The sequence below is a fragment of the Fukomys damarensis genome, unplaced genomic scaffold (assembly GCF_012274545.1).
Source record: "Fukomys damarensis isolate Sample0158 unplaced genomic scaffold, DMR_v1.0_HiC HiC_scaffold_14, whole genome shotgun sequence".
NCBI lineage: Eukaryota > Metazoa > Chordata > Mammalia > Rodentia > Bathyergidae > Fukomys > Fukomys damarensis.
The window spans coordinates 31,231,224-31,255,125 of NW_022900926.1; the positions used below are offsets into that span (position 1 = coordinate 31,231,224).

At 37.2% G+C, this 23,902-nt stretch overlaps 2 protein-coding genes across 2 annotated transcripts in view; both read left to right on the forward strand.

The window, feature by feature from the left end:
- Positions 1-10,733, forward strand: part of LOC117285974 (nesprin-1-like) — a 92,252-nt gene extending 81,519 nt beyond the window's left edge. The window contains exons 40-46 of the mRNA XM_033763162.1: positions 629-805; positions 3,834-3,980; positions 6,172-6,297; positions 7,564-7,740; positions 9,028-9,293; positions 10,019-10,110; positions 10,654-10,733. Of these exons, the coding sequence (XP_033619053.1) occupies positions 629-805; positions 3,834-3,980; positions 6,172-6,297; positions 7,564-7,740; positions 9,028-9,293; positions 10,019-10,110; positions 10,654-10,733 (1,065 nt within the window). The remainder of the gene's footprint in view (positions 1-628; positions 806-3,833; positions 3,981-6,171; positions 6,298-7,563; positions 7,741-9,027; positions 9,294-10,018; positions 10,111-10,653) is intronic.
- A 137-nt stretch (positions 10,734-10,870) lies between these two features.
- Positions 10,871-23,902, forward strand: part of LOC104865393 (nesprin-1) — a 176,103-nt gene continuing 163,071 nt past the window's right edge. The window contains exons 1-8 of the mRNA XM_033763163.1: positions 10,871-11,132; positions 13,632-15,792; positions 18,234-18,571; positions 18,761-18,905; positions 20,039-20,257; positions 20,982-21,238; positions 22,543-22,708; positions 23,141-23,293. Of these exons, the coding sequence (XP_033619054.1) occupies positions 10,903-11,132; positions 13,632-15,792; positions 18,234-18,571; positions 18,761-18,905; positions 20,039-20,257; positions 20,982-21,238; positions 22,543-22,708; positions 23,141-23,293 (3,669 nt within the window). The 5' untranslated portion in view covers positions 10,871-10,902. The remainder of the gene's footprint in view (positions 11,133-13,631; positions 15,793-18,233; positions 18,572-18,760; positions 18,906-20,038; positions 20,258-20,981; positions 21,239-22,542; positions 22,709-23,140; positions 23,294-23,902) is intronic.

The following is a 23,902-nucleotide window of genomic DNA, read 5'->3' on the forward strand; positions in this document are numbered from 1 at the left end:
ATTTGTGACCTCTCTGAGCTTGAGTACTCTCATCTGTGTGACAATGACAATGCATATTTGAAAGGGCTTATATAAAACTCTTGGGCCATACCAGGTGCTAAATAAATGATAAATGTGAATGTTATTTTCATTAATACAAATATTAGTACAGGTAAATTGTATATTATGTAAATCAATAATTAGATATTAAGTTATTTCAGAAATTTGATATTGATCATTAAATAAGTTACGTGGTGGTATAATTAGATTAAGTCATAATTAAATTGTTTTAGATAAAATTATACCAGAATTATATTTTATAGCTCTGATAAATATATAGATGCCCTTTTGTTTGGTAACAATATCATGCACAGATATGTCTCTGAAATACCTTATCTGAAAGTTACTTAATCGTTCTCTATGTACATAATCCCTTAAACTCCTAAATGCTACCTAGCAGACTATCCTTCAAAACATACATATGCTTTTTAAAAATTTGCTAATCAATCAAGGAGATAAAGTTGCAAAATCCTTTCATAAACTGTATTAAACAATGAAATTATTGACCTTATATTTTCTACTTATGAATAATTTGTTGCCAGTGAAAAGGAGATTTACGAAAGCTCTATTATTTGATGCATTTCTGCAGGCCATGATGGAAGAAATAGCTGGCTTTGAAGACCGTTTGAACAACCTGAAAGTCAAGGGCGATACTTTGATCGGCCAGTGTGCTGATCACCTGCAAGAGAAGCTGAAACAGAATGTGCAAGCCCATCTGCAGGGTACAAGGGACAGTTACTCAGCAATCTGCAGCACAGCCCAGCGCGTGAGTACCTGGAACACTCAGTGACAGCGATGAATTACGCCAAAAGGCTGGGCAGTCTAGCAGCTTTACACATGGGACTGGTGCCTGTCTCTAGGACATTTTGGTGTGTTGACAGACAGGAAATAAGTGGATAGATTTCCAATCTGTATGTGAACACAGAGATAATACATCACATATTTGATTGATGTCATTAAGCAATGACTTTCAGGTATTCTCTTTTCTCTAAACTTTTATCTCAAGAATTAATTCTATAAATATGTAAAAAAGTTTTTTGGTTCATTTTAATTTGTACATAAAAACTTATCTCTAATTTGCCATTTATTCTATCATACTATAATAAATGTTCTTATAACAATTTTTTGATCATTCTTTTAAAATTCTATGTAGCCTAGGTTCTATTTTAATTCAATATTTTATGCATTCACATAGAAATCACAAAATGGAATAAGTACCAGTTATGAGTTACACTTTTTTCCTTCCATCACTTTTTATTAGTACATGCTTTGTTAGATAATACTTATATTCCTTATGGGGAGTTGGTACATGAGCATAATACATCTTAATTTCTTTTATTCATCTCCTTCCTCTCCCCTCCCTCCATCTCTTGATCCCCTTTCTGCTGGAGAAAGATCTATCTCCCTACTTCCTATTATGTATCATTTATTTTGCTCTTTATTTATATTTTGGCTTTCTCACCTAAGAGAAACCATGTTATATTTAAACTTCCGTGTTTGACTTATTCCACTTAATATCATGGTCTCAAGTTGTATTTTAATGGGTGTACATCCACTAAAACAAAATCCTTACTCTTACAGAAATAAGTCCAGGTTGGGTAAGTTTCTCTTTTTATAAAAACTTAGTATAATAACTGAGTTGCTTTCTATTGCAATTCTTAAATGGTTGCTACAAAAGGTTCTTATAAAAAGCCACTGGTGATGAACCTATGGCATGCGTGGTACTGCGAGCCAAGTCACCCCACATCACCCCAGCAGCCACACATGAGATATTCAGGTTTAACTGCAGTGTTGGCTCTTTGCCACAATAAGTCAGTGTGGCGTTGCAGTTTGGGCACTTGTTCTCTAAAAGGTTCACCATCCCTGTTACATCCTGGAGATCCCTGCAGTTGGGTTCCAGTATCCTCTGCCCAGCATACGATGCAGGCCTGAGAATTAAAACTAAAAGAACTAGGAGAGAAAGTAGGCTGCCAGGATGACCAGTGCTGGTTCCACTGACAAAGGCCTTGCCCAGTCCCAGACACTGACTTTTATTGGCAATCAGTTGGGATAAAAGGGGGCCACGTGCTAGGGCAGGGCTACACATGATTTCTATGGAAATTAATATAAACAAGGCTTGTAAAGGACAAGACAGAGCATTCTCAAATTAGGAACAGAGCAGACAAAATATATTGTTGTATGAGAACGTTGTCCTTCTACTCAGAAGGTTTTAATTTCGGGAACGGAATTTAGGTGTGAGTTACTCTGACCTTGGCACATAGATTTTGACCTGACTCACTTCTCAAAAGAAGCCAGTTGTGGGATAATTCTTTACAGCCTGCTTTGGGCATCATCAATATTACTGTCCTCTGTAGTTATTGGCTTTGAAAGGTCTTCCATGTAGTTTTGTTCCTGGGTTGGCTGGTAAGAACTGGTAAGACACAGCGACCTGAGGAGAGTAATCTGTGAAAATTTACCTTCAAAAATATATAAAAAAGGAAGGATAGTTGCAAGTGAGAATAAGAGGCGGAAAAAAGGAGAGAGAAGAGAAAAATTAGCTTGGCTTGGATGTGGAGGTTTCTGGTGAGCTCTTCAATTCACTCATTCCAAAGAGATTTACTTGGTCACTGACTTCTTTATAGCAGGAATTGTCTCTATGTTAGAGCTCCAACTTAAATTTTCTTAAAAAGCGTTGGTGAATGTTGGAAAAGCCAAGAAAAGTTTAAAAAAATTAAAAAGTCAAGGAAAATCTAAGAACACAGATTTAATTCATAATTAAAGTTGCAGCAATGACACAGAACAAAGTATCATTTTTATTTCTGCTTAGAATATGAATAAACAGGAATAGATTCACTGTCAGATAAAAATGATGAATTTAACAGATGCCAAAGAAAATCAGCATGCAGTTATAACATCTATTGTGTCAATAATGAAAGCAAATGGACTAAACCCATTTCCTTTTTCTTCTTTAATGAAATGGTTTTCTCAGAAGGTGTCATAAGTGTATTTTATCTTGAATTCTAGGAGACAGATAATTGCTTCCCAGTATATCTTTATGAATAAAGTAGAAAAGTTTGGATGATTGAGGGTTAATTACTGAGTAAACATATCAGAAAATGTATGAACCATTCTAGATTACTGCAGTCAGGAAATTCTAAGAGGAAATGAGGGCTCCAACCCCCCACTCTATGTTATAATTTATTTCGAGTTTGACCCTACCTTACAGCAGAAGCAGCACAGTTAGAGAAATATTGGTTATCTTTTCTCAAAATGCTTTTCTAGCTTAATGTTTAGTTCCTACCTTAAAAAAATGGAAAGAAGAGGGAGAGAAGGGAAAAGGAATTTTAAAAAGCGAATTAAGATATATTGTGCATATGTATTATTTCTCTATGAGGAGCATAAACTACAAACATATGCTAATACAAAAATGAAAATATATATATATATATATATCATTGGGAGAAAAGCTACAGAAATTTTTGATTTTGTGTGTCTATGGCCATTTGCTTTGATGATTTCATGCATTCTAATACATTTTGACACATATGAGTTTTGCTTGTTTTCTTTTCCCTAGTTAATATATTACATTGTGATGTATGAGTTGAGAAATTAGAAATAGAGTAGTGGCCGTTGTATTTTACAATATTTTTTAACTGAACATATACAACCACCTTAGAAATATATGTGGTATTGGAGAATACTAGGAGTATATCCATTGAAATGGATTGGTCAGTGTACTTTATTTAGTCCCTATGATGTTTACAGAGATAAAAGGCAGCTCTCACAACCTCATTATGACTGTTCTGTGACCTCAGGTGTACCAGAGTTTGGAACATGAACTTCAGAAGCATGTCAGCCGGCAAGATACCCTGCAGCAATGCCAAGCCTGGCTTTCTGCAGTGCAGCCAGACTTAAAGCCAAGTCCACAGCCACCTCTTAGCCGGACAGAAGCTGTTAAGCAGGTAGTAGACTCCTGAAAGTTTGCTATTCTTATGAGTCATTCATTCAGTCAAAACATGTTAAGTACCTCTGATGTACCAAACTGAGCTGACTCCTGGGAATATAAAGGTATAAATAAGGTCAAAGCTTTGGCTCTAGTCGTGTTCATGTTCCAGCCAAGATGATGTGTTGCCCTGGTAGAATAGAAAGAACATGAGCTCTAACCAGAGATGGATTCTAAAAGCTAAATCAGTTGATTTTTCTGAGCCTGTTTCCTACTATATAAAAAAATACAAACTGATGATGATAAGGATTGTAGTTCCTCCGTATCTCTAGGAGGCTGCTTCCAGAATCCTTGTGCATACCAAAATCTATAGATGCTCAAGTCCCTTGTATAAAAAGTAGGCTCTTTATTGTCTAGATCACTTACAATACTTAGTGCAATGTAAGGAGCTGCTATATGCTTGTTTAGGGAATTATGAGAAAAAGTCTGTACACTTTCAGTACAGACAAGATTTTGTTTCATCCTGATAATGTCAATTTGCAATTGGTTGAATCTGTTGATGTAAAACCCAGATACAAAGGTGCAACTGTGTACATACTTCTGAAAGTTATGATGAAGTTCAAATGTCATAACACAAATCAACATGATATATAACAGAAAAAGCAGGGCCAGGGATTTAGCTCAGTGGTTCTGCTGCCTGCCTCACAAGCGCAAAGACCCGAGTTCGATCCCTGGTACAAAAACAAAAACAGAAAAACAAACCAACAGAAAAAGCAATACCATCTTCTCCTACACATTTTTTTTTTTTTTTTGCACAACGAGGTACTTAATAGATGATTACTGGATGAATGACGGATGGAATGTTAATTGTTTGAATGAAAAGGGAATTATTTACATATTAACATGATAGCCACAAGCTTTATATTTTGCTGCTGAGACTTCATGAAAATATAGGAAAATGTTTTCCTAAATTTTGGACTAAGCAGCATTTGCATGCAGTATTAACTTTGTGGAAAAATACTTTAGAATTTAGTTGCAAAAGTTATTGCTGCCAGATATGAATAAATGGTATTAAATAAACAACTCCATTTTATTGCCAGGAACTAAGATTGATGTAGTGTTCTTGTTCATTTCATCCCCATACACAATGTGTCTTCTTAATTCATTCCCAAAATATACTTTCTAACTTAAATGATTTATATTATTTACATAATGAATAGTTCTTGTAAGTATCTATATTATATTGTATAAAGGAGAGCATTCTGACAAGTGAAATGTGGCTCTGTTTGGGTGAATAAAAAGAAATTAAAGACTGTTTATATTCTGCTTTTTCATTAGACTGAGCTTTCTTTAGTCGCTGTTTTTCTTGTGACTCTGTTACCAATTTATTTTATTCAGGACAATTGAGAATAAAGCTTCATTTTTCTTCTTTGTTACTAAGAAAAGAAAGAAAAGAAGGAGATCAAAGTATTAATCCCAGTGACCTTTTGATAGAGCAAGACAAGATTTACTATACTCTCCAGAATAAGTTGTATCCAGAGGGTAGGGATCACTGCAAAGAAACACATTCCTATGTTTCTGTGAAGGCAGAAGAGCTTCACCCACACAAGCCTTTCCGGGAGCTTCTAGAAAGGAAGAGCAGGCAGTGAACTTCTGGCAGAGAAAATAAGCCCAGCCATCTGTTTTGGGCTTACTCCAGTGAACCTCCAAACTCACTCTAACCATGGCCTTGTCTGCAAAATATGCAAAAGCATGTTAGGAAATGGACCACAGTAGGCATGGGTTTTTGCTCTGAAATGAAAAATAAGTGAGAATGTGGCAGAGAATCTGTGAAGAAGGGAGAAATGTCCTGGGTTTTTCTCTTTCCCAAACCATGCAGACACCCTTACTTAAAATGAAAAGCAAATGACAGACAAAATAGCCCCTGTCAGTGTGCTTTGAATTCTCTCCTATAAGTCACTAACATAGGTCAAAGAAATAGTGAAAACAATGATCAGAGCGATTATTTTTGTTTTTTTGTTTTGGGTTTTGGTTTTGATTCGGCACAGGACCTTGCGCTTGCCAGGCAGGCCCTACGCTGATGAGCTACATCGCTGGGCCAAAGAGAGATTATTTTTAAAATGTCAACAAAATCCTACAAATGGCACAAATATTTGCGACCTAAATAATGTACACATCTATCTCACTCTGCCAATTGCCTTTTTCCCCAGGTCAAACACTTCAGAGCTTTGCAGGAGCAGGCAAGGACTTACTTAGATCTCCTTTGTTCCCTGTGTGACTTGTCAAACTCTTCAGTAAAAACCACAGCAAAAGACATTCAACAAACAGAGCAAATGGTAAAAATATTTAAAAAGTACATTGAACTGTCTATTTTGTCATGTTCTCTTGCTAGAATAAGTGATGTTTAAAGAAAATGCCTCTTGGGTAATGATTGTCATAATACTTGTATGGCCATTGCAATAAGTCATTATTTGAATTTCAAGCAAGTCAAAAATATGTGAGCACGCTGATACTAATGACTGATCGGCAGCTGGATCATACAGTCCCATCCATTTGCTACTTATTAGCGCTTTCTTCCTCTTTGCCTCTTGATTACCATTGTCTCTTTGTCTTTTCTTATTTTTCCACACTTTTTTGTTCTTTTCTCCTCTTCTACCTTTGTCTTGTCATAATACTTGCATGAAGGACCTCTTGACTCCTTTTTAAATCAAGAATGCTAGTACCACTCTGTTTGATGTGACCCTTCTAATTTATTGGTGATGACTATCAACTGTGGTACTGAGAAGAGCTCTGAAACTGTATCTGGCCTCCGTGAGAAGAATTAGGATGAGTAAAGGGGACCTGACCAAATGGGATGGGGGCATTCCTGGCACCCTGTGCTTACCCCATGGCTGCTGTAGCCCTCGATATTTTCATGCAACACATTCAGGTTTAAAAGAAAATAAGCCTAGGTTATTGTATTTAACTTATTAAATATTTATAAAATAGTGAAGTGATCCAAAAGCAGAGTCTTACTATAATAAGGTTTTCCTCTTTCATATTATTAACATGGCTTTTATTCCTTATGGAAGATTATATAATCCACTGCTTCTATGGAAATGATTCTTTGAAACCAAGTATACAGTTTCAAAGACGACACAGCAGATCTATATATCTGAAATATTAATAACTCAGAGTTTCAAAAGATGGGAAAACAAATGTGCAAAAGATAAGAATACAGGTCTTTTCTGGTTACCCCAGAACCAAATTCACGAGTCAAACAGATTTCTCTATGTGTCTGTGAAAAAACACAATGGACAAAACTGTGAGGATGGCTTCTAACCTAAGAAACTGTTAGAATTGCTTCGGTCTTCACAACACTGATTAGAATCATATGGAGTAACTCTTGCACATTTAAGTGTTTTAGAAATTCTAAATCCTAAAGAAAATCTACTTTTCTTGAAACAATATGCTTTTCCGATTCATCTGTGTGTGTGCACACACATGCGTACTTATATGTGTGGCTGTATGAGTGTGGAGCAGCTCAGGAGCTGAATCTCTGATTCACTGAACATAGATGCTTCTATCCAGGCTGCTAACTTTTACTATTGTGTTTTCTCAAGATTGAACAAAGGCTTGCCCAGGCACAGAATTTAACTCAGGGCTGGGAGGAGATCAAGCACCTAAAGGCTGAGCTGTGGATTTATCTTCAGGACACAGATCAGCAGCTACAGAATATGAAGAGGAGACATTCTGAACTGGAGCTCAATATTGCCCAGAACATGGTTGCCCAAGTAAAGGTAGGGATTCGTTAATGAAATGATCAGTGACTGGATCTGTGCCTTCAGTTAGACCACCTATGTTCACAAAGGGAGGAGGACCCTGAGAGAACAAGAGATTATCATGACTGTATGAATGTCATGACACATTCTCTGAAAATTTCTCAATAGAATGGGACAAGTTGGCCAAGGCAGTAAGGTTGACGTGTATTCAGAATATTCACTTCATTACACCTGGGTGTGTGTCAGTCTTTAGACTCAGTGTAGCTACTCAAGGATTAAGTGATTCTGAACAGCCTTCTTTGGTGTCAGGGAAAGGTAGAGCACACCAAAAACATATATAAGTCATATGCAGTGGTGTGCACCTGTGGTCCCAGCTACTTGGGAGGCTGAGAGAGATGAACACTGAGACCACCAGTTCCAGGCCAGCCTGGGCAGCCTGGAGAGACTGTGTAACAAAAGATGAGAGAGAGAGAGAGACAAGAGAAGAGAAGAGAAGAGAAGAGAAGAGAAGAGAAGAGAAGAGAAGAGAAGAGAAGAGAAGAGAAGAGAAAAGAGAAGAGGAGGAGGAGGAGGAGAGGAGGGAGGGAGGGAGGAAAACTTTCACATATACTCCTTGTATTCCAAATGTCCATTTTTGTCACAGAACACTCACACTATACTTTATTCTTGAGTGAAGAAGCTGTCATTTAGCTTACAGAGCCAAAAGGCTGCTAATGAGCACCCACTAAATATTAGTTTTCATTGCCATGTTCCTAAAACTATAGAATTATAACCTAGTGATTAATTATATATTTAGTGCATATATAATTTAAGTATAATAGAAATATCATTCATATTTAAATATTAAAAATAATTTTAAGTATATTAATTTGATTGGTTGTAGGATCAGATTTTCAACAAACCTTAAGATTTTTTTAATGGGTTATATATGTTTTTTACTAGAATATTTCAGAACCGCAAACAAATAGAAAATAACATAAATAATTTCCTTTTTCCCCAAAACATGACATCTTTAAAACTTCTTAGAAAATGGTCTTTCTTCAATATGTAAGGTATTTTTAAATTATGATAATGTTGTTTCACATTTATCAGTTTTTCTTGACACTTCTAAAAGTAACCGATTGAAAGAAAATACCACAGGTGCTCTGATTGTTACACCATTGAGAATTTAGGTTTATAAAGCAGTGTGGTGAATTTTAGATGTGCTTCTCCTTTTTTCTTAAAATTCTCTGAGAGATTATGTCTGTTTCAGTTTGTTGGCGAGGGTTCATTTTGCATTACTTATCTTTTGTGGTTATTCCTCAGGAGTTTGCTAAACAACTGCAATGCAAGCAAGCATCCATGAGCACCATCTTAGAAAAGGTGAATAAATTAACAAAGAAGCAGGAGTCTCCTGAGCACAAGGAAATAAGTCACCTAAATGACCAGTGGCTGGATCTGTGCCTTCAGTCGGACAAGCTGTGTTCACAAAGGGAGCACGACCTTCAGAGAACAAGAGATTACCATGACCATATGAATGTCGTTGAAGCATTCTTGGAAAAATTCACTACAGAATGGGATAACTTGGCCAGGTAATAAAAGTTCTCTACTGAGTCACCATAATGCTAAGCCAGAAATGTCTAAATTTCTTTAAAAATTTAAAATTTCTTATCTGTATTGTTACTGTCGTTACCTACCAGTATCAATATTGGTAAAACATTAAGAAACTAATATTATCAAGGGCATACAGACTCATGAGCTTAACATTAATTACCAGTGAGAAAAAAAGAAATGTTTAAAAACAGCACTCTTTAGTCAGGCATGGTGGTATACACCTATAATCCCAGTACTGAGGTAGGCTGAGGCAGGAGGATCACCCTCATACTGCTTTAGACAACTTAGTGATTTAGTGAGATCCTGTCTCAAAATAAAGTAAAAAAAACAGGATGATTATGTATCTCAGTGGGAAGGCCCTAGGCTCAGCCTCTAGTACTGCACCAAAAAGAAAACATTTTTTTCTCTGGGGTCTCAAAAATATTCCAAAGACTATTACCCCATGAGCTTAAGAAGCATCCTAAGAATATTTCCAATTTTGCTTAATTACCAGTTGTGGGGCGACCATCTATGAATTCATGATGTGAATCCTTCCTGAACAGATAGGCTCCAGGGGTTTCTATTGAGTCATAAAGTAGCACATTCTATGTAATTCAGCCAAGCTTAGTCATATTCCAGAAATAGTAAATAATCCAAATTCAATTAATTTATTTCCTTTGAGATTTGATAGTATTGAACTTCTCTTAAATTTTTCTTTGAAAAGTAAGGTTCTCCTCCCTCATATAGGGATGGGATCATCCTATGAAAGCCTTTTCACACTTTTGATCATTGTAATTGTTAAAATCTGTACTTCTGGTAAGATTTGTGTTTGCTTCAATAAAAAACACCCAGTATTATTCTAGATATTGTTAAATCACGGTGAGATGTGTGTGTGTGTGTGTGTGTGTGTGTGTGTGTGTGTGTGTGTGTGTAATGACTTCCAGTTTAATATTTGATTGGTTGTAGGATCAGATTTTCAACAAACCTTAAGATTTTTTTAATGGGTTATATATGTTTTTTACTAGAATATTTCAGAACCGCAAACAAATAGAAAATAACATAAATAATTTCCTTTTTCCCAAACATGACATTATCATTCATATTTAAATATTAAAAATAATTTTAAGTATATTAATTTGATTGGTTGTAGGATCAGATTTTCAACAAACCTTAAGATTTTTTTAATGGGTTATATATGTTTTTTACTAGAATATTTCAGAACCGCAAACAAATAGAAAATAACATAAATAATTTCCTTTTTCCCCAAAACATGACATCTTTAAAACTTCTTAGAAAATGGTCTTTCTTCAATATGTAAGGTATTTTTAAATTATGATAATGTTGTTTCACATTTATCAGTTTTTCTTGACACTTCTAAAAGTAACCGATTGAAAGAAAATACCACAGGTGCTCTGATTGTTACACCATTGAGAATTTAGGTTTATAAAGCAGTGTGGTGAATTTTAGATGTGCTTCTCCTTTTTTCTTAAAATTCTCTGAGAGATTATGTCTGTTTCAGTTTGTTGGCGAGGGTTCATTTTGCATTACTTATCTTTTGTGGTTATTCCTCAGGAGTTTGCTAAACAACTGCAATGCAAGCAAGCATCCATGAGCACCATCTTAGAAAAGGTGAATAAATTAACAAAGAAGCAGGAGTCTCCTGAGCACAAGGAAATAAGTCACCTAAATGACCAGTGGCTGGATCTGTGCCTTCAGTCGGACAAGCTGTGTTCACAAAGGGAGCACGACCTTCAGAGAACAAGAGATTACCATGACCATATGAATGTCGTTGAAGCATTCTTGGAAAAATTCACTACAGAATGGGATAACTTGGCCAGGTAATAAAAGTTCTCTACTGAGTCACCATAATGCTAAGCCAGAAATGTCTAAATTTCTTTAAAAATTTAAAATTTCTTATCTGTATTGTTACTGTCGTTACCTACCAGTATCAATATTGGTAAAACATTAAGAAACTAATATTATCAAGGGCATACAGACTCATGAGCTTAACATTAATTACCAGTGAGAAAAAAAGAAATGTTTAAAAACAGCACTCTTTAGTCAGGCATGGTGGTATACACCTATAATCCCAGTACTGAGGTAGGCTGAGGCAGGAGGATCACCCTCATACTGCTTTAGACAACTTAGTGATTTAGTGAGATCCTGTCTCAAAATAAAGTAAAAAAAACAGGATGATTATGTATCTCAGTGGGAAGGCCCTAGGCTCAGCCTCTAGTACTGCACCAAAAAGAAAACATTTTTTTCTCTGGGGTCTCAAAAATATTCCAAAGACTATTACCCCATGAGCTTAAGAAGCATCCTAAGAATATTTCCAATTTTGCTTAATTACCAGTTGTGGGGCGACCATCTATGAATTCATGATGTGAATCCTTCCTGAACAGATAGGCTCCAGGGGTTTCTATTGAGTCATAAAGTAGCACATTCTATGTAATTCAGCCAAGCTTAGTCATATTCCAGAAATAGTAAATAATCCAAATTCAATTAATTTATTTCCTTTGAGATTTGATAGTATTGAACTTCTCTTAAATTTTTCTTTGAAAAGTAAGGTTCTCCTCCCTCATATAGGGATGGGATCATCCTATGAAAGCCTTTTCACACTTTTGATCATTGTAATTGTTAAAATCTGTACTTCTGGTAAGATTTGTGTTTGCTTCAATAAAAAACACCCAGTATTATTCTAGATATTGTTAAATCACGGTGAGATGTGTGTGTGTGTGTGTGTGTGTGTGTGTGTGTGTGTGTGTTTGTATAATGACTTCCAGTATGTTTCCCTTTTTTGATGCTCAACCCATTACTGGTCTTTGGGATGAATCCAGTTTATCTCAGCATAAAGCCCCATATTTGTGGCTTATAATAGGCCTACAGATGCCTCAGATCTAGTGAGTCAAGCACAGAATTCATCACACTCCCCCAGCCCTGCTTTTCATACTTCAGAACTGATCATTTCATAGATGTAAGAGACTAAAAGATGCCATTTCTTAAGTGTGTTCTGAAATCTAAAGGATGAGAAGTCGTCTCATCTCACACTTGTTTTTAAGGATTTCAATGGGGAACCTGAAGGAAGTATTCCAGGCCACCCACACTACGCTGCAGGGAAATATTTCATATAGTAAAATACCTGAGTCCCCTCAGTCAGATCTAATTACCCTTTTATAAAGTTCTAGAAATGTGTCAACAATTGCTATCTGTGCCGTATTTATACTTTCACGTAATATTTGTGAAAACACATCTTCTTTATCCAGTCTCCAACTGATGGGAAAATGGGTTGTTTCCAAGGTTTAGCTATTACAAACTGTGCTGCTATAAACATAGGTGCATGGTTTTTCTATAAGATGGAATACTACTCAGCCATAAAGAGTGAGAAATTGGATTCATTCCTAGGAAAATGGATACATATTGAGGATATCCTCCTAAGTGAAATAAATAAGTCACATATATGTAAATACGGAATAGTTTCTCTGGTGTGAAAAACTATAATAGTACCTAAGATCCTAATGATGTAACTGACAATGTGAAATAGGAAGAAAGGGGCTAAAGGTGTAGGGAAAGTGGGAAGGGTAGGGGAAAGGTAGTAAGGGAAAAATATATGAGAAAATGGAAATAAAGTGTTTGTGAATGGGGAGGGCAGGAAGGGGTGAAGGGAGGGCAGGGACAAGGGGAAAAATGAGAACCAAGACCTGCCATGTAGAGGTACAAGATCCCAATGATGAATGTAACTGTACTGTATACATAAAATGTACCAATAAACTCAATGAGAAAAAAAATATTTGTGAAAAAAAATCTGAGTACATAACTGTACAAAAATATCGACGCACAGCTGAATAACTCCTAAAGCCATTAGTCATACTTACAACCATCTAGCATTCTGTTGTTGTCTTTGGATCTTGTACTTGTATGAAAGTACATAAATCATGAATCTCTTATTAACTTTTTAAATGTCATTTTCAAGAAAGCAGAGGATTAGTGATTCTCAGTGTTTAATAATACACAGATCATCAAGGATCTTGTTAGTATGCAGGTTCTGCATAGTTCATGAGAGCCACAGTAGGCGAAAAGTATCTTCGGTCTGATTGAAGGGCAGCATTAATTGGCAAAATGAGGGTAGAGACATACCTAGGCAACTTGATTTGATTCACCCCCTGATGTGGAAAAATATCAACTAGACTTATTCCATAATAATTACAATACTTCTGTCAATAAACTATGAATTGAACCAGTCACAGTGATCCTGAGTTAAGAACACCCACTTAAATGATGAAATGTAAGTTAACAAGATATGAACTAATTTTCTCTTGTGTCTTTCAATATACTTACAGATCCGATGCAGAGAGCACAGCTATCCACTTGGAAGCTTTGAAAAAGTTAGCCTTGGCCTTGCAGGAGAGAAAGTATGCCATAGAAGATCTGAAAGATCAAAAGCAGAAGATGATAGAGCATCTGAATCTAGATGACAAAGAATTAGTCAGAGAACAGACAAATCACTATGAACAGCGCTGGTTTCAGCTTGAGGACCTTGTTAACAGGAAAATCCAAGTGTCAGTCACTAACTTGGAGGAGCTCGATGTGGTACAGTCCAGATTTCAGGAGCTAATGGAGTGGGCAGAGGAGCAACAACCCAACATTGCTGAGGCTCTGAAGCAGAGCCCCCCACCTGATATGGTGCAGAACCTCCTCATGGATCACCTGGCCATCTGCAGTGAGCTGGAAGCCAAACAGCTCCTTCTGAAGTCGCTCACAAAGGATGCCGACAGGGTGATGGCCGATCTCGGCCTCGATGAGCGGAAAGTGATCCAGAAGGTGCTCTCAGATGCACAGAAGCACGTGAACTGTCTCAGTGACTTAGTGGGCCAGAGAAGAAAGTACTTAAACAAAGCCTTGTCTGAGAAAACCCAGTTTCTCATGGCAGTATTCCAGGCAACCAGCCAAATTCAGCAACATGAGCGGAAGATCATGTTCCGTGAACACATCTGCCTATTACCAGATGATGTGAGCAAGCAAGTCAAAACATGTAAAAGTGCACAGGCCAGCCTCAAGACTTACCAAAATGAAGTCACTGGACTTTGGGCCCAGGGTCGCGAGTTAATGAAAGGGGTCACAGAGCAGGAAAAGGGTGAGGTGCTGGGTAAGCTTCAGGAGTTGCAAAGTGTTTATGACAGTGTTTTACAAAAGTGTAGCCATCGGTTACAAGAACTAGAGAAGAGTCTAGTTTCTCGAAAGCATTTTAAGGAAGATTTTGATAAAGCTTGTCACTGGCTCAAACAAGCAGATATTGTTACATTTCCTGAAATCAACCTCATGAATGAGAGTACTGAGCTTCATATGCAACTGGAAAAATACCAACACATTCTTGAACAATCTCCGGAGTATGAAAATCTGCTACTTACACTCCAGAGAACCGGTCAGGCCATGTTACCATCCCTGAATGAAGTCGATCATTCCTACCTCAGTGAAAAGCTAAATGCTCTACCACAACAACTTAATGTCATTGTTGCCTTGGCTAAAGACAAGTTCTACAAAGTCCAAGAAACAATACTTGCTCAGAAAGAGTATGCTTCCCTGATTGAGTTGACAACCCATGCGCTGAGTGAACTGGAAGATCAGTTCTTGAAGATGAGGAAAATCCCCACTGACCTGATCATTGAAGAGGCTCTGTCTCTCCAGGACGGCTGCAGGGCCCTTCTGGGTGAGGTGGTGGCCCTTTGGGAAGCAGTAGATGAGCTGAATCAGAAGAAAGAAAGTTTTCGCAGCACGGGTCAACCTTGGCAGCCAGACAAGATGCTGCACCTCGTCACTTTATACCACAGACTGAAGCGACAAGCAGAACAAAGGGTAGGCTTACTGGAAGATACCACGGGTGCTTATAAGGAGCACATAAAGTTGTGCCAACAGCTAGAGAGACAACTAGAGGCTGTGAAAACAGAGCAGTCCAAAGTGAATGAGGAAACGCTGCCTGCAGAGGAGAAGCTCAAAATGTATCACTCCCTGGCTGGGAGCCTGCAGGACTCAGGAATTCTCCTGAAGCGAGTGGCCCTGCATGTGGAGGACCTTGCTCCGCTCCTGGACCCTTTGGCTCAAGAGAAAGCCAGGCATCAGGTCCACGCTTGGCAAGAGGAGCTGACACTGTTGACATCCAGCATTGGTGAGACCGTGACAGAATGTGAGGCCCGGATGGTACAGAGCAGGGACTTCCAGACGGAGATGAGCCGCTCCCTCGACTGGCTACGGAGGGTGAAGGCAGAGCTCAGTAGGGCCATATGCCTGGACCTCAGCCTCCAGGATATCCAGGAGGAAATCCGCAAGATTCAGATTCATCAGGAGGAGGTCCAGTCCAGCTTGAGGATCATGAGTGCCCTGAGTAACAAGGAGAAGGAGAAGTTCACGAAAGCCAAGGAGCTGATCTCTGCTGACTTAAAGCACACCCTCGCTGAGCTCGCCGAGCTGGATGGAGAGGTTCAGGAAGCTTTGCATGCCCGGCAGGTCAGTCAAAAACATTTGGTCTGGCTTTTTCACTTTGCTTGTTTCTAAACAAGGTCTGAGAAAGGCAATTTTTCTTTTTGTTTTATTTTCTTTTTCTTTCTTTCTTTTTTTTTTTTGGTTGCTTGTTTAGAATTGCTTCCTTAGATATTTCTTTTATGATAGTATATAGAACCATCTTCAGTGGTGATGTAAAAGGATGTTTTTATTGTGTATGCACATGATGTTCATTCCATGGAGTGTCCATGCTACTTCACTTTTCTTGTATTAGTGTAATATTTTAATTCTCTTTCATTGTGGGTCATTTTAATAATATAATTCCTAGCAGAGTCAACTACCTTTGGATTGAAAATAGTTTTTTAATTCTGGGCATACACAGAGTTATTTTCTTTGCCATTTTTTCCGAAACAAAATAGTCTGCCATCTATTCACACAGCATTTCCATGGTACTAGGGATCTAGAAATGATTTCTTTAAAGTAAAGAGGAGGATGTGCATAAATTGTGCAACTCCCGTGCCATGCTATGTAAGGGACTTGGATTTTGGTATCTGTGGGGTTCATGGAATTCATCTCCCTTAGAGACCTGGGAATGACTATAGTAGAGTATTAAGAAATTTGGTTAACAATGAAAACCCTTTTTAAATAATGTTATCCTAGAATCTAGGATAACACTGGATGGAGGCATCTCCCGAGGGAGAGAGGCAAGGGGGTGATACAGCCAAAACTCTGGAAGAACCTAAGGCTTCTTTCTCTGTGGGGTGACCTGTTAGCTGCTCCATCTCTTTGCTGCTTCCTCAGGGAAGGAGCCTCCCTCATCTCACTTCCTTCTGCTGCAACACAGAAGAGAATTCAGGGACCAGAAAGAATTCAGAGAGCCTTTGTAGAACTTCCTACATTGGCGTCCAGGTGTGACTTCTCTGTACCTCCAGTAGCCTGTGCATTTGAAAATAAGAAGAAATAATGGCACTCAGAGGATTCTCCTGTAAGCCTTTGTGCTCCCCACCCCTGCCTTTTCCTTTGTCTTCAGACACTGATTCTAAGAGATTTCAATCAGCTGCTTAGGTAGCAGGCTTTCTTTAAGATAATGCAGCAGATAAAGCCTTGGAGGAAGCCAGCCTGAGCTAATTGACTCTGGGTTAATTACTTGCACCCTTTACTTCTCAGTTTTCTCTCGGTGGCAGAGGACTAATAAATAATACCTCCCTCATTAGGTTCTTCTTAGCATAGGGCCTGATGTGAGGTAGCCCCCGGTTGAATCTTAGCTATCATTTTCCTTCATTTTCCACATAGATTAAGGTTAACACTCTAAACAGTAAGTCTTTTATTTTAATGGTTGAGTGAAATATTAATTTCATGTAGAATTCTGACATCTTAAACTTGTGTTTTTGGCGTACTTTTACCTTATCATGTTAGCTAAAAAGCATTGTTAAAAATGTTTAAATTATTTCCCTGCAGCTATAGATGTAAACAGAGATAGACTTAGAGTGAGTGGTAACAAATGAAGTTTTCATTCTTGACACACATCTGTCACATAGCCTTGCTTCTTTTGAGTGGATTGTTTTTTTCCAGTACTGGGAATCAAACTCAGGTCTTTGCACTTGCCAGGCAAGCAGGGTGCCACTGAGCTAAATCCTCTCCTTGAATGGATTTTTTTTAAACCTAAATCATAAATCTAGTGAGAGACTTCTGTTTCTGCCATCTTGTTTTATTGATTGTCTTGACTCAAATAACTGACGATCAAGTTACTGGGAACATTTGCCATCTCAATTCTTTCCTTATTCAGAGCTGACCTTTCTTGAGCATTCTCACCGCTTCTATCTTCTTTGATGCACAGTATGGCTTATCTTAGCCATTCAGTGATGGCTGGATTGCAGTGCGTCCTTTCCTCCTGGATTTGAAAGGGCCAGACTTCCAAATTTACACTTTCCTATTTTAGTCTCTCTTCAAGACTCAGAGTATACTGTTTTATGCTAGAAATCACTGTGTGGTTGGGTGAGTACTAGTTTAGATGTCTGGTGTTATACTTTTAACCGACAGGGGTACAATTGCACTCTGCTAAACCTTCAACTTGCCACACATCACTCAGCATTATATTTTTTTTTCTGTAGAGAGAGGAAAGTTTCAGAACTACTCGGGATACCAACATAAATTTTTATTCCATCTCTGCTCTTTATTTATTTTAACTACAATGATGAAGTTATAGCAAAAATAATGGAAAAAAATAAAAGATGGTGATGAGTGGCATCACACACACACACACACACACAAACACACACACACACACACACACACACACACACACAAAATTCTACCAGGTTTTCAAGTCACTGATGCATGTACATTCATAGGACTGAGGACTAGAGAAGCAGTAGAAAAAGTGAAACCATGTCCTGCAAATATATTGAAATCGGAGGTTGATTATAGTTGCAATTACTGTTTTTCAGGTTACCTTGACTGGGATATATAGTCAGTGTCAAAGGTATTATCAAGTCTTTCAAGCAGCTAATGATTGGCTTGAGGATGCCCAAGAAATGTTACAGCTGGCAGGCAATGGCCTGGATGTGGAGAGTGCAGAGGAAAATCTCAAGAGCCACATGGAGTTTTTCAGTACAGAGGATCAATTCCACAGTAATCTGGAGGAGCTCCAAGGCCTGGTGGCCAAGTTGGACCCACTCATCAAGCCAACTGGTAAAGAAGATCTTGCGCAGAAAATGACTTCCTTGGAAGAGAGGAGCCAGAGGGTCACCCAGGACTCCCATGCCCAGTTAGGCCTCTTGCAGAGGTACTTAGAGTGGTTTAATGCTTCATATTTCAGCAAAGTGAATCTTCACACAAAAATAGAAATACACTAATGATGTATTCTAGTGTGTGAATTCATTCTCTAAGAATCTTTAGATATACTGACACTAAAGTTTTGTGTAGAGACAGGTGATTTCATGTTGCTCATTGATTTCTGTTGGAATTTTTCAAGATGCACAGTTCACTGGCAAGATTATCAGAAAGCAAGGGAAGAGGTTATTGAATTGATGAACGATGCAGAAAAGAAATTATCTGTGTTTTCTTTGTTGAAAACTTCTTCCAGTCATGAAGCAGAAGAAAAATTGTCACAACATAAGGTCAGTATTTTTTGTAATATTTATAGAAAATCTTTATTATTAGTAAGCTGTACATTATGTTTACATTTGGCTTAGGAGGTGGGTACATGTGTTAACATATCTTAATCTTTCTATTTCTTTTCTTTTCCTCTCCCTTATTTCTCCCTCTGTCTTTTGGTCCCCCTACCACTGCAGAAGATCTATCTCCATATTTCCCATTCTCTCTCTTTTATTTTTAAGTTATCTGTACTTAGGGCTTCTCTTAGAAGAGAAGCTATGTAATATTTAAACTAGTGTACCTAATTTATTGCACTTAGTACTATGGCCTCAAGGTGCTTCTATTTTCTGAAAGTGACTTAAATGTATCCTTCTTTCTGGAAGAGTAGTACTCCCTAGTGTATAAATACCCCATTTCTCTATCCATTCATCTGCTGATGAACATATAGGCTCCTTCCAAGATTTAGCTATTATGAACTGTGCTGCTATAAACATGGGTATGCACACATCATTGTATTCTTAAAGTATATCTTAATTATAATTTTAGTGGTTCTTTACAACATGATGGTTGTAAAAACACATCATTAAATCTCCACTGCTATTTTGGTTCTTTAAATATGATAGTTGATTAGTCACATTTCATAGGAGTTTCCATATAATTGAATGCTGTCACTTTTTTTGTATTCTCATTGGAAATGCACAGCCAAGACTCAAAAGAGACTGACAGAAGTTTGCTTCCAGTAAAATGTGGCTTTCAATAATGTCAGTAATAGTTTCTGTAGATAATTCAAATCAAATTTAAAAAGTAGTGACTGAGTCTTCCTCATTTATGAAAGCATTTTAAGGAAGGCTAACATATTAAAATGCCAAAATCCATTTGCTTGTAGTTTTGCTGTTTTTTAAAAATGGGAAAAATGACATCTTGGGTAGCAAATAAGTTTTTGTTTTTAATAAATAAATATTAACCCTACATTAAAAAAATTCAAGCCTAACTCAGTTTTGAAGGCAAATGAAAAGTAAGTTACAAGAAGAAAACTAATTTGTACAGAAATGTTTCCTTTGGCAGGTAATTCTGGGCTTCATCCAAATCCATAGAGTTTTTTTCAAAAATCAATTTCTCATCCACCATTTCTCTCTTTTCCTCACCCCCATCATAGGTGTTAGTGTCAAAGGTTGACGCTTTTCATGAGAAAATTGTAGCCCTAGAGGAAAAAACTTCACAACTGGAGAAATTCAGCAACGATGCTAGCAAAGCCGCCCTAAGTAGGTCGACAACCACCGTGTGGCAGCGCTGGACACGTCTCCGTGCCGTGGCCCAGGACCAAGAGAAAATACTGGAAGATGCGGTGGAGGAGTGGAGGGGTCTGAACAGCAAGGTAATTTCCGTTACTGATGGTCTCTAGTTTTTTTTTTTTATTGATATTTGCAATATATCTTAAAAAAGAGAATTTTTGGCCCTTTTTGAAATTGCTCTTATAAAACTAAATAGCCTCTTTTTCAATGACATCAAAACTAAACTATGAAACAAAATGCAATGTACGATGTTCACCAAAGTTCCAAGTCAGAGTCAGATGATGTCAATTAGAAAACCAAGCAATTATGTTTTGCAAGGAAGTCAAGCTGATTTGAACCCCATTTGCTGTTTTACCTCATTTTGAAAAAGTACAAAGTACATATTCTTTGCTATGAAATCAGCAAGAATTTGACTCATTTTTCAAATCCTCTATTTAATTTCTTCCATTATTTAACTAGCATTCAATATTTTAAGCTACATTTTCATGGCTCAAAGGCACACATTTGTGTTAACTTAAATATTTGAAGCAGATTTTTTGTTTGTTTAGTTTGTAAATTTTTCTATACAAGTCTCTGATTGCCCTGATATGATTTGGAGACAAAAGTTTTAAATCCAGAGTTAAAGTGGTGATCTTTCCTTTCATGTTAAGGAAATTGTTCCTATTTTAGTTTCCTGAAATTCAGAGTTTAAACCTTTATCTTGAATGTGCTTTGATGCACTATGTCGAAAATGGCACTTACTGGTACCAGAATTGCCCTATTTTTGCAGTTGATTTTTGGGCTTCACCATATGTACATTTCCACTAGGTTAAAAAAGCCACTGAAATTATTGATCAGCTGCAAGATAAGTTACCTGGAAGTTCAGCAGAGAAAGCTTGCAAAGCAGAACTCTTGGCCTTCCTTGAATACCATGACGCATGTGTACAGGAGCTGGACCAGCAACAGCTGGCCTTGGGGATGCTGCAGCAACGAGCACTGAGCATGCTCCAGGATGGAGCCCTCCCCCCTGGAGAAGAGCCACCCATCCTGCAGGAAATCACTGCCATTCAAGATCGGTGCCTCAAGTAATTATACACCCATGCTTATGCATTAACATTGCTATACTTGGGTCAACCCTAGGGGACAATGATGGTACTTCGGTGCAGGGTGCTTCATCGTGGCACTTTCAAAATGTAGGGATATATCTTCATCATCTCTGTTTCTCAGTTGGCTAAACTCTTCCATCTTTTATCTAACAGTGCAAAAGATAGACCTGATAGTACTTAAATATATAATGGTGTTCCAAACTTACCCAAGTCTACCTTCATACAGTTTATGGTCAAGCAACAGAGATAGATAACTGAAGAACTGTTTCAGTAGAGTGTGCAAAGGATCTAAGGGAATGGAAAGCAAAGGCAATTCATGTAGGATTGGAAGAGAAGACGGCATTTCTTTAGAAGCTGAAGCCCAAGAGGACTTCAGCTAGGTATTGAGGTGGGAATGACATGTGTGAGAGCTTAGAAGGACACAAGGATCTCCTTGGGTGGTGAAGGGAGAGGATAGAATGATTCAAGAGAAATGAAGATTGAAAGGTAAACAATTGAGAGAGTTTAAAAATTCACTTTGCTGAAGCATGATACTTATTGGAAAATAGGAGCAAGAATGATACCAGAGTCCAGGTAACTAATAGTTGTTTACTGTTAATGCATGTAGGAAAGACGATCTCAATTTTATAACCAGCCTGATGAATTTCTTGTGCCAAAGAAATTGATAATTTAAAAAATTTAATTCCTAAAGTAATTAATGTTGCCTTATACACACACTGCACTCACCTCTTACATTATTGATGCCAGGCTAATCTGACAACACATATTGAAAACTTTTAATCAGATTCACATTCATTCAAATAAAGAATTGAAATTTGTACATTGATAATTGAAGTTTGGACATTATTAAAAATTGTAAAATATCCAGATGATTCTCCATGTAAAAGTTACTTTCCAAGAGCTACAAATATTTCAATTAGACATTACTTCTAAATGCTGATGGTAGCATTTGAGCATTTTGAGCAGATTTCCAAAGAGGAGCTAAATAATACAACAATCTGCAAGAGTTTTAGGTTGGAAAATTAACTGCAACATAGAGGTACAGAAGAAATTTACTCTCAATTTTCCAGGGATTAATTAATCAATTTACATAGCATATTTTTTTTTGTTAGACCTGAACTTGCTACTGAACATTATCTGACAGTTTGGGGACAGTTTCTTTACTTGCAAGAGAGATACTAGGTTTTACTTTTTTGTATGTTTTTGACAAAACAACATTGTGTTTAAGAGGCTCTTTTCATTTCAAATATATTTCTGCCTTCTCCTGCTAATCTTTTTTGAAGTATGCAAGACAAAGTGAAGAGTAATGGAAAGTTGGTAAAGGAAGAGCTGCAGGAGCGAGAAGTGGTGGAGACTCAAATTAATTCTGTAAAATCTTGGGTTCAAGAGACAAAGGAATACTTAGGGAATCCAACAATCGAAATAGATGCTCAACTTGAAGAATTACAGGTACAAAAATTCCCCATTTTTTTTAACCTATCGTTTAAGGAACAGTTGCCTTTATTTTAATTAGCCTTATTTATATTTAATGAAATAGTGAATTCAAAATTTCAAGCTTGGACTATATAAAAAGGCATTTAAGCTGATGTGGTAGCCCAAAAGGATCACTTGAGTCCAAGAGTTCAAGGCCAGCCTAGTCAACACAATGAAATCCTGTCTTTAAAAAAAAAGCATTTAGAATTAATTCCCAGAATTTTTTTCTTTTGTTTTGTGAAGGAGGATATGTACCATACTCAGATTAAGGAAAAGTTTAGTTTCTTTGATGATGGTTCTGTAATCAAATAGTGAGGCTCTTAGTCAAATATGGATGAATGATAGATAGCCTTATCTCTATTTCTTATCAGATTCCCAGAAAGTTATTATTATGACCATTTTTTTCAGATCCTCCTGACAGAAGCCACAAATCACAGACAGAACATTGAGAGGTTGGCTGAAGAACAGAAGAATAAGTACTTGGGTCTTTATACTATATTGCCTTCTGAGATCTCCCTCCAGTTAGCAGAAGTGGCATTGGATCTGAAGATCTATGATCAGGTAAATCTGGTTTCAACCTAAAGTGGCTTTCTATCCTTTTATAATGTCCATCTTTTTTGTATGAGAGTTCTAAATTTTCATATCACATCTTCTTGAGAGCAAAGTTAAATTACAGATCACCATAAAACAATCTTAAATTAGAAGCTTTATTCATAGGTAAGAAACATCAGATAATCATAGATGTGAATAGTAACTTCATATAATTAAAGATAATTTATCTGGTTCACTTTATGTTTAAATTAATGGCTTAAACAAAGATAAGATTTAGTTCATGTATTCAACACTGGGTACTCTGCTAGTTCAGCCAGATTCAAGATGAATAGTTGATACCATCTGAGGAAAAGAATGATGTAAGAGAAAAGGTAAAACCAGGGAAGAAGTCATTACCAAAATACATGCTTCCTGTTGTTAGTAAAAGGGCTTAAATTTGACACCAGCTTCCAAACAACTAAGGAAGGGAGTACAGAAAACATAAACCATGTCTGCAAATTTAAAGCAGTTTTTAATAAGAAACACATTTCTGGTGTTGAGACCAGAGGGAGATTTCTATCATCTTTAGTCTCATAAAGAAGATATACTTTTCATATCATAAAAATAATCTCATGTAGC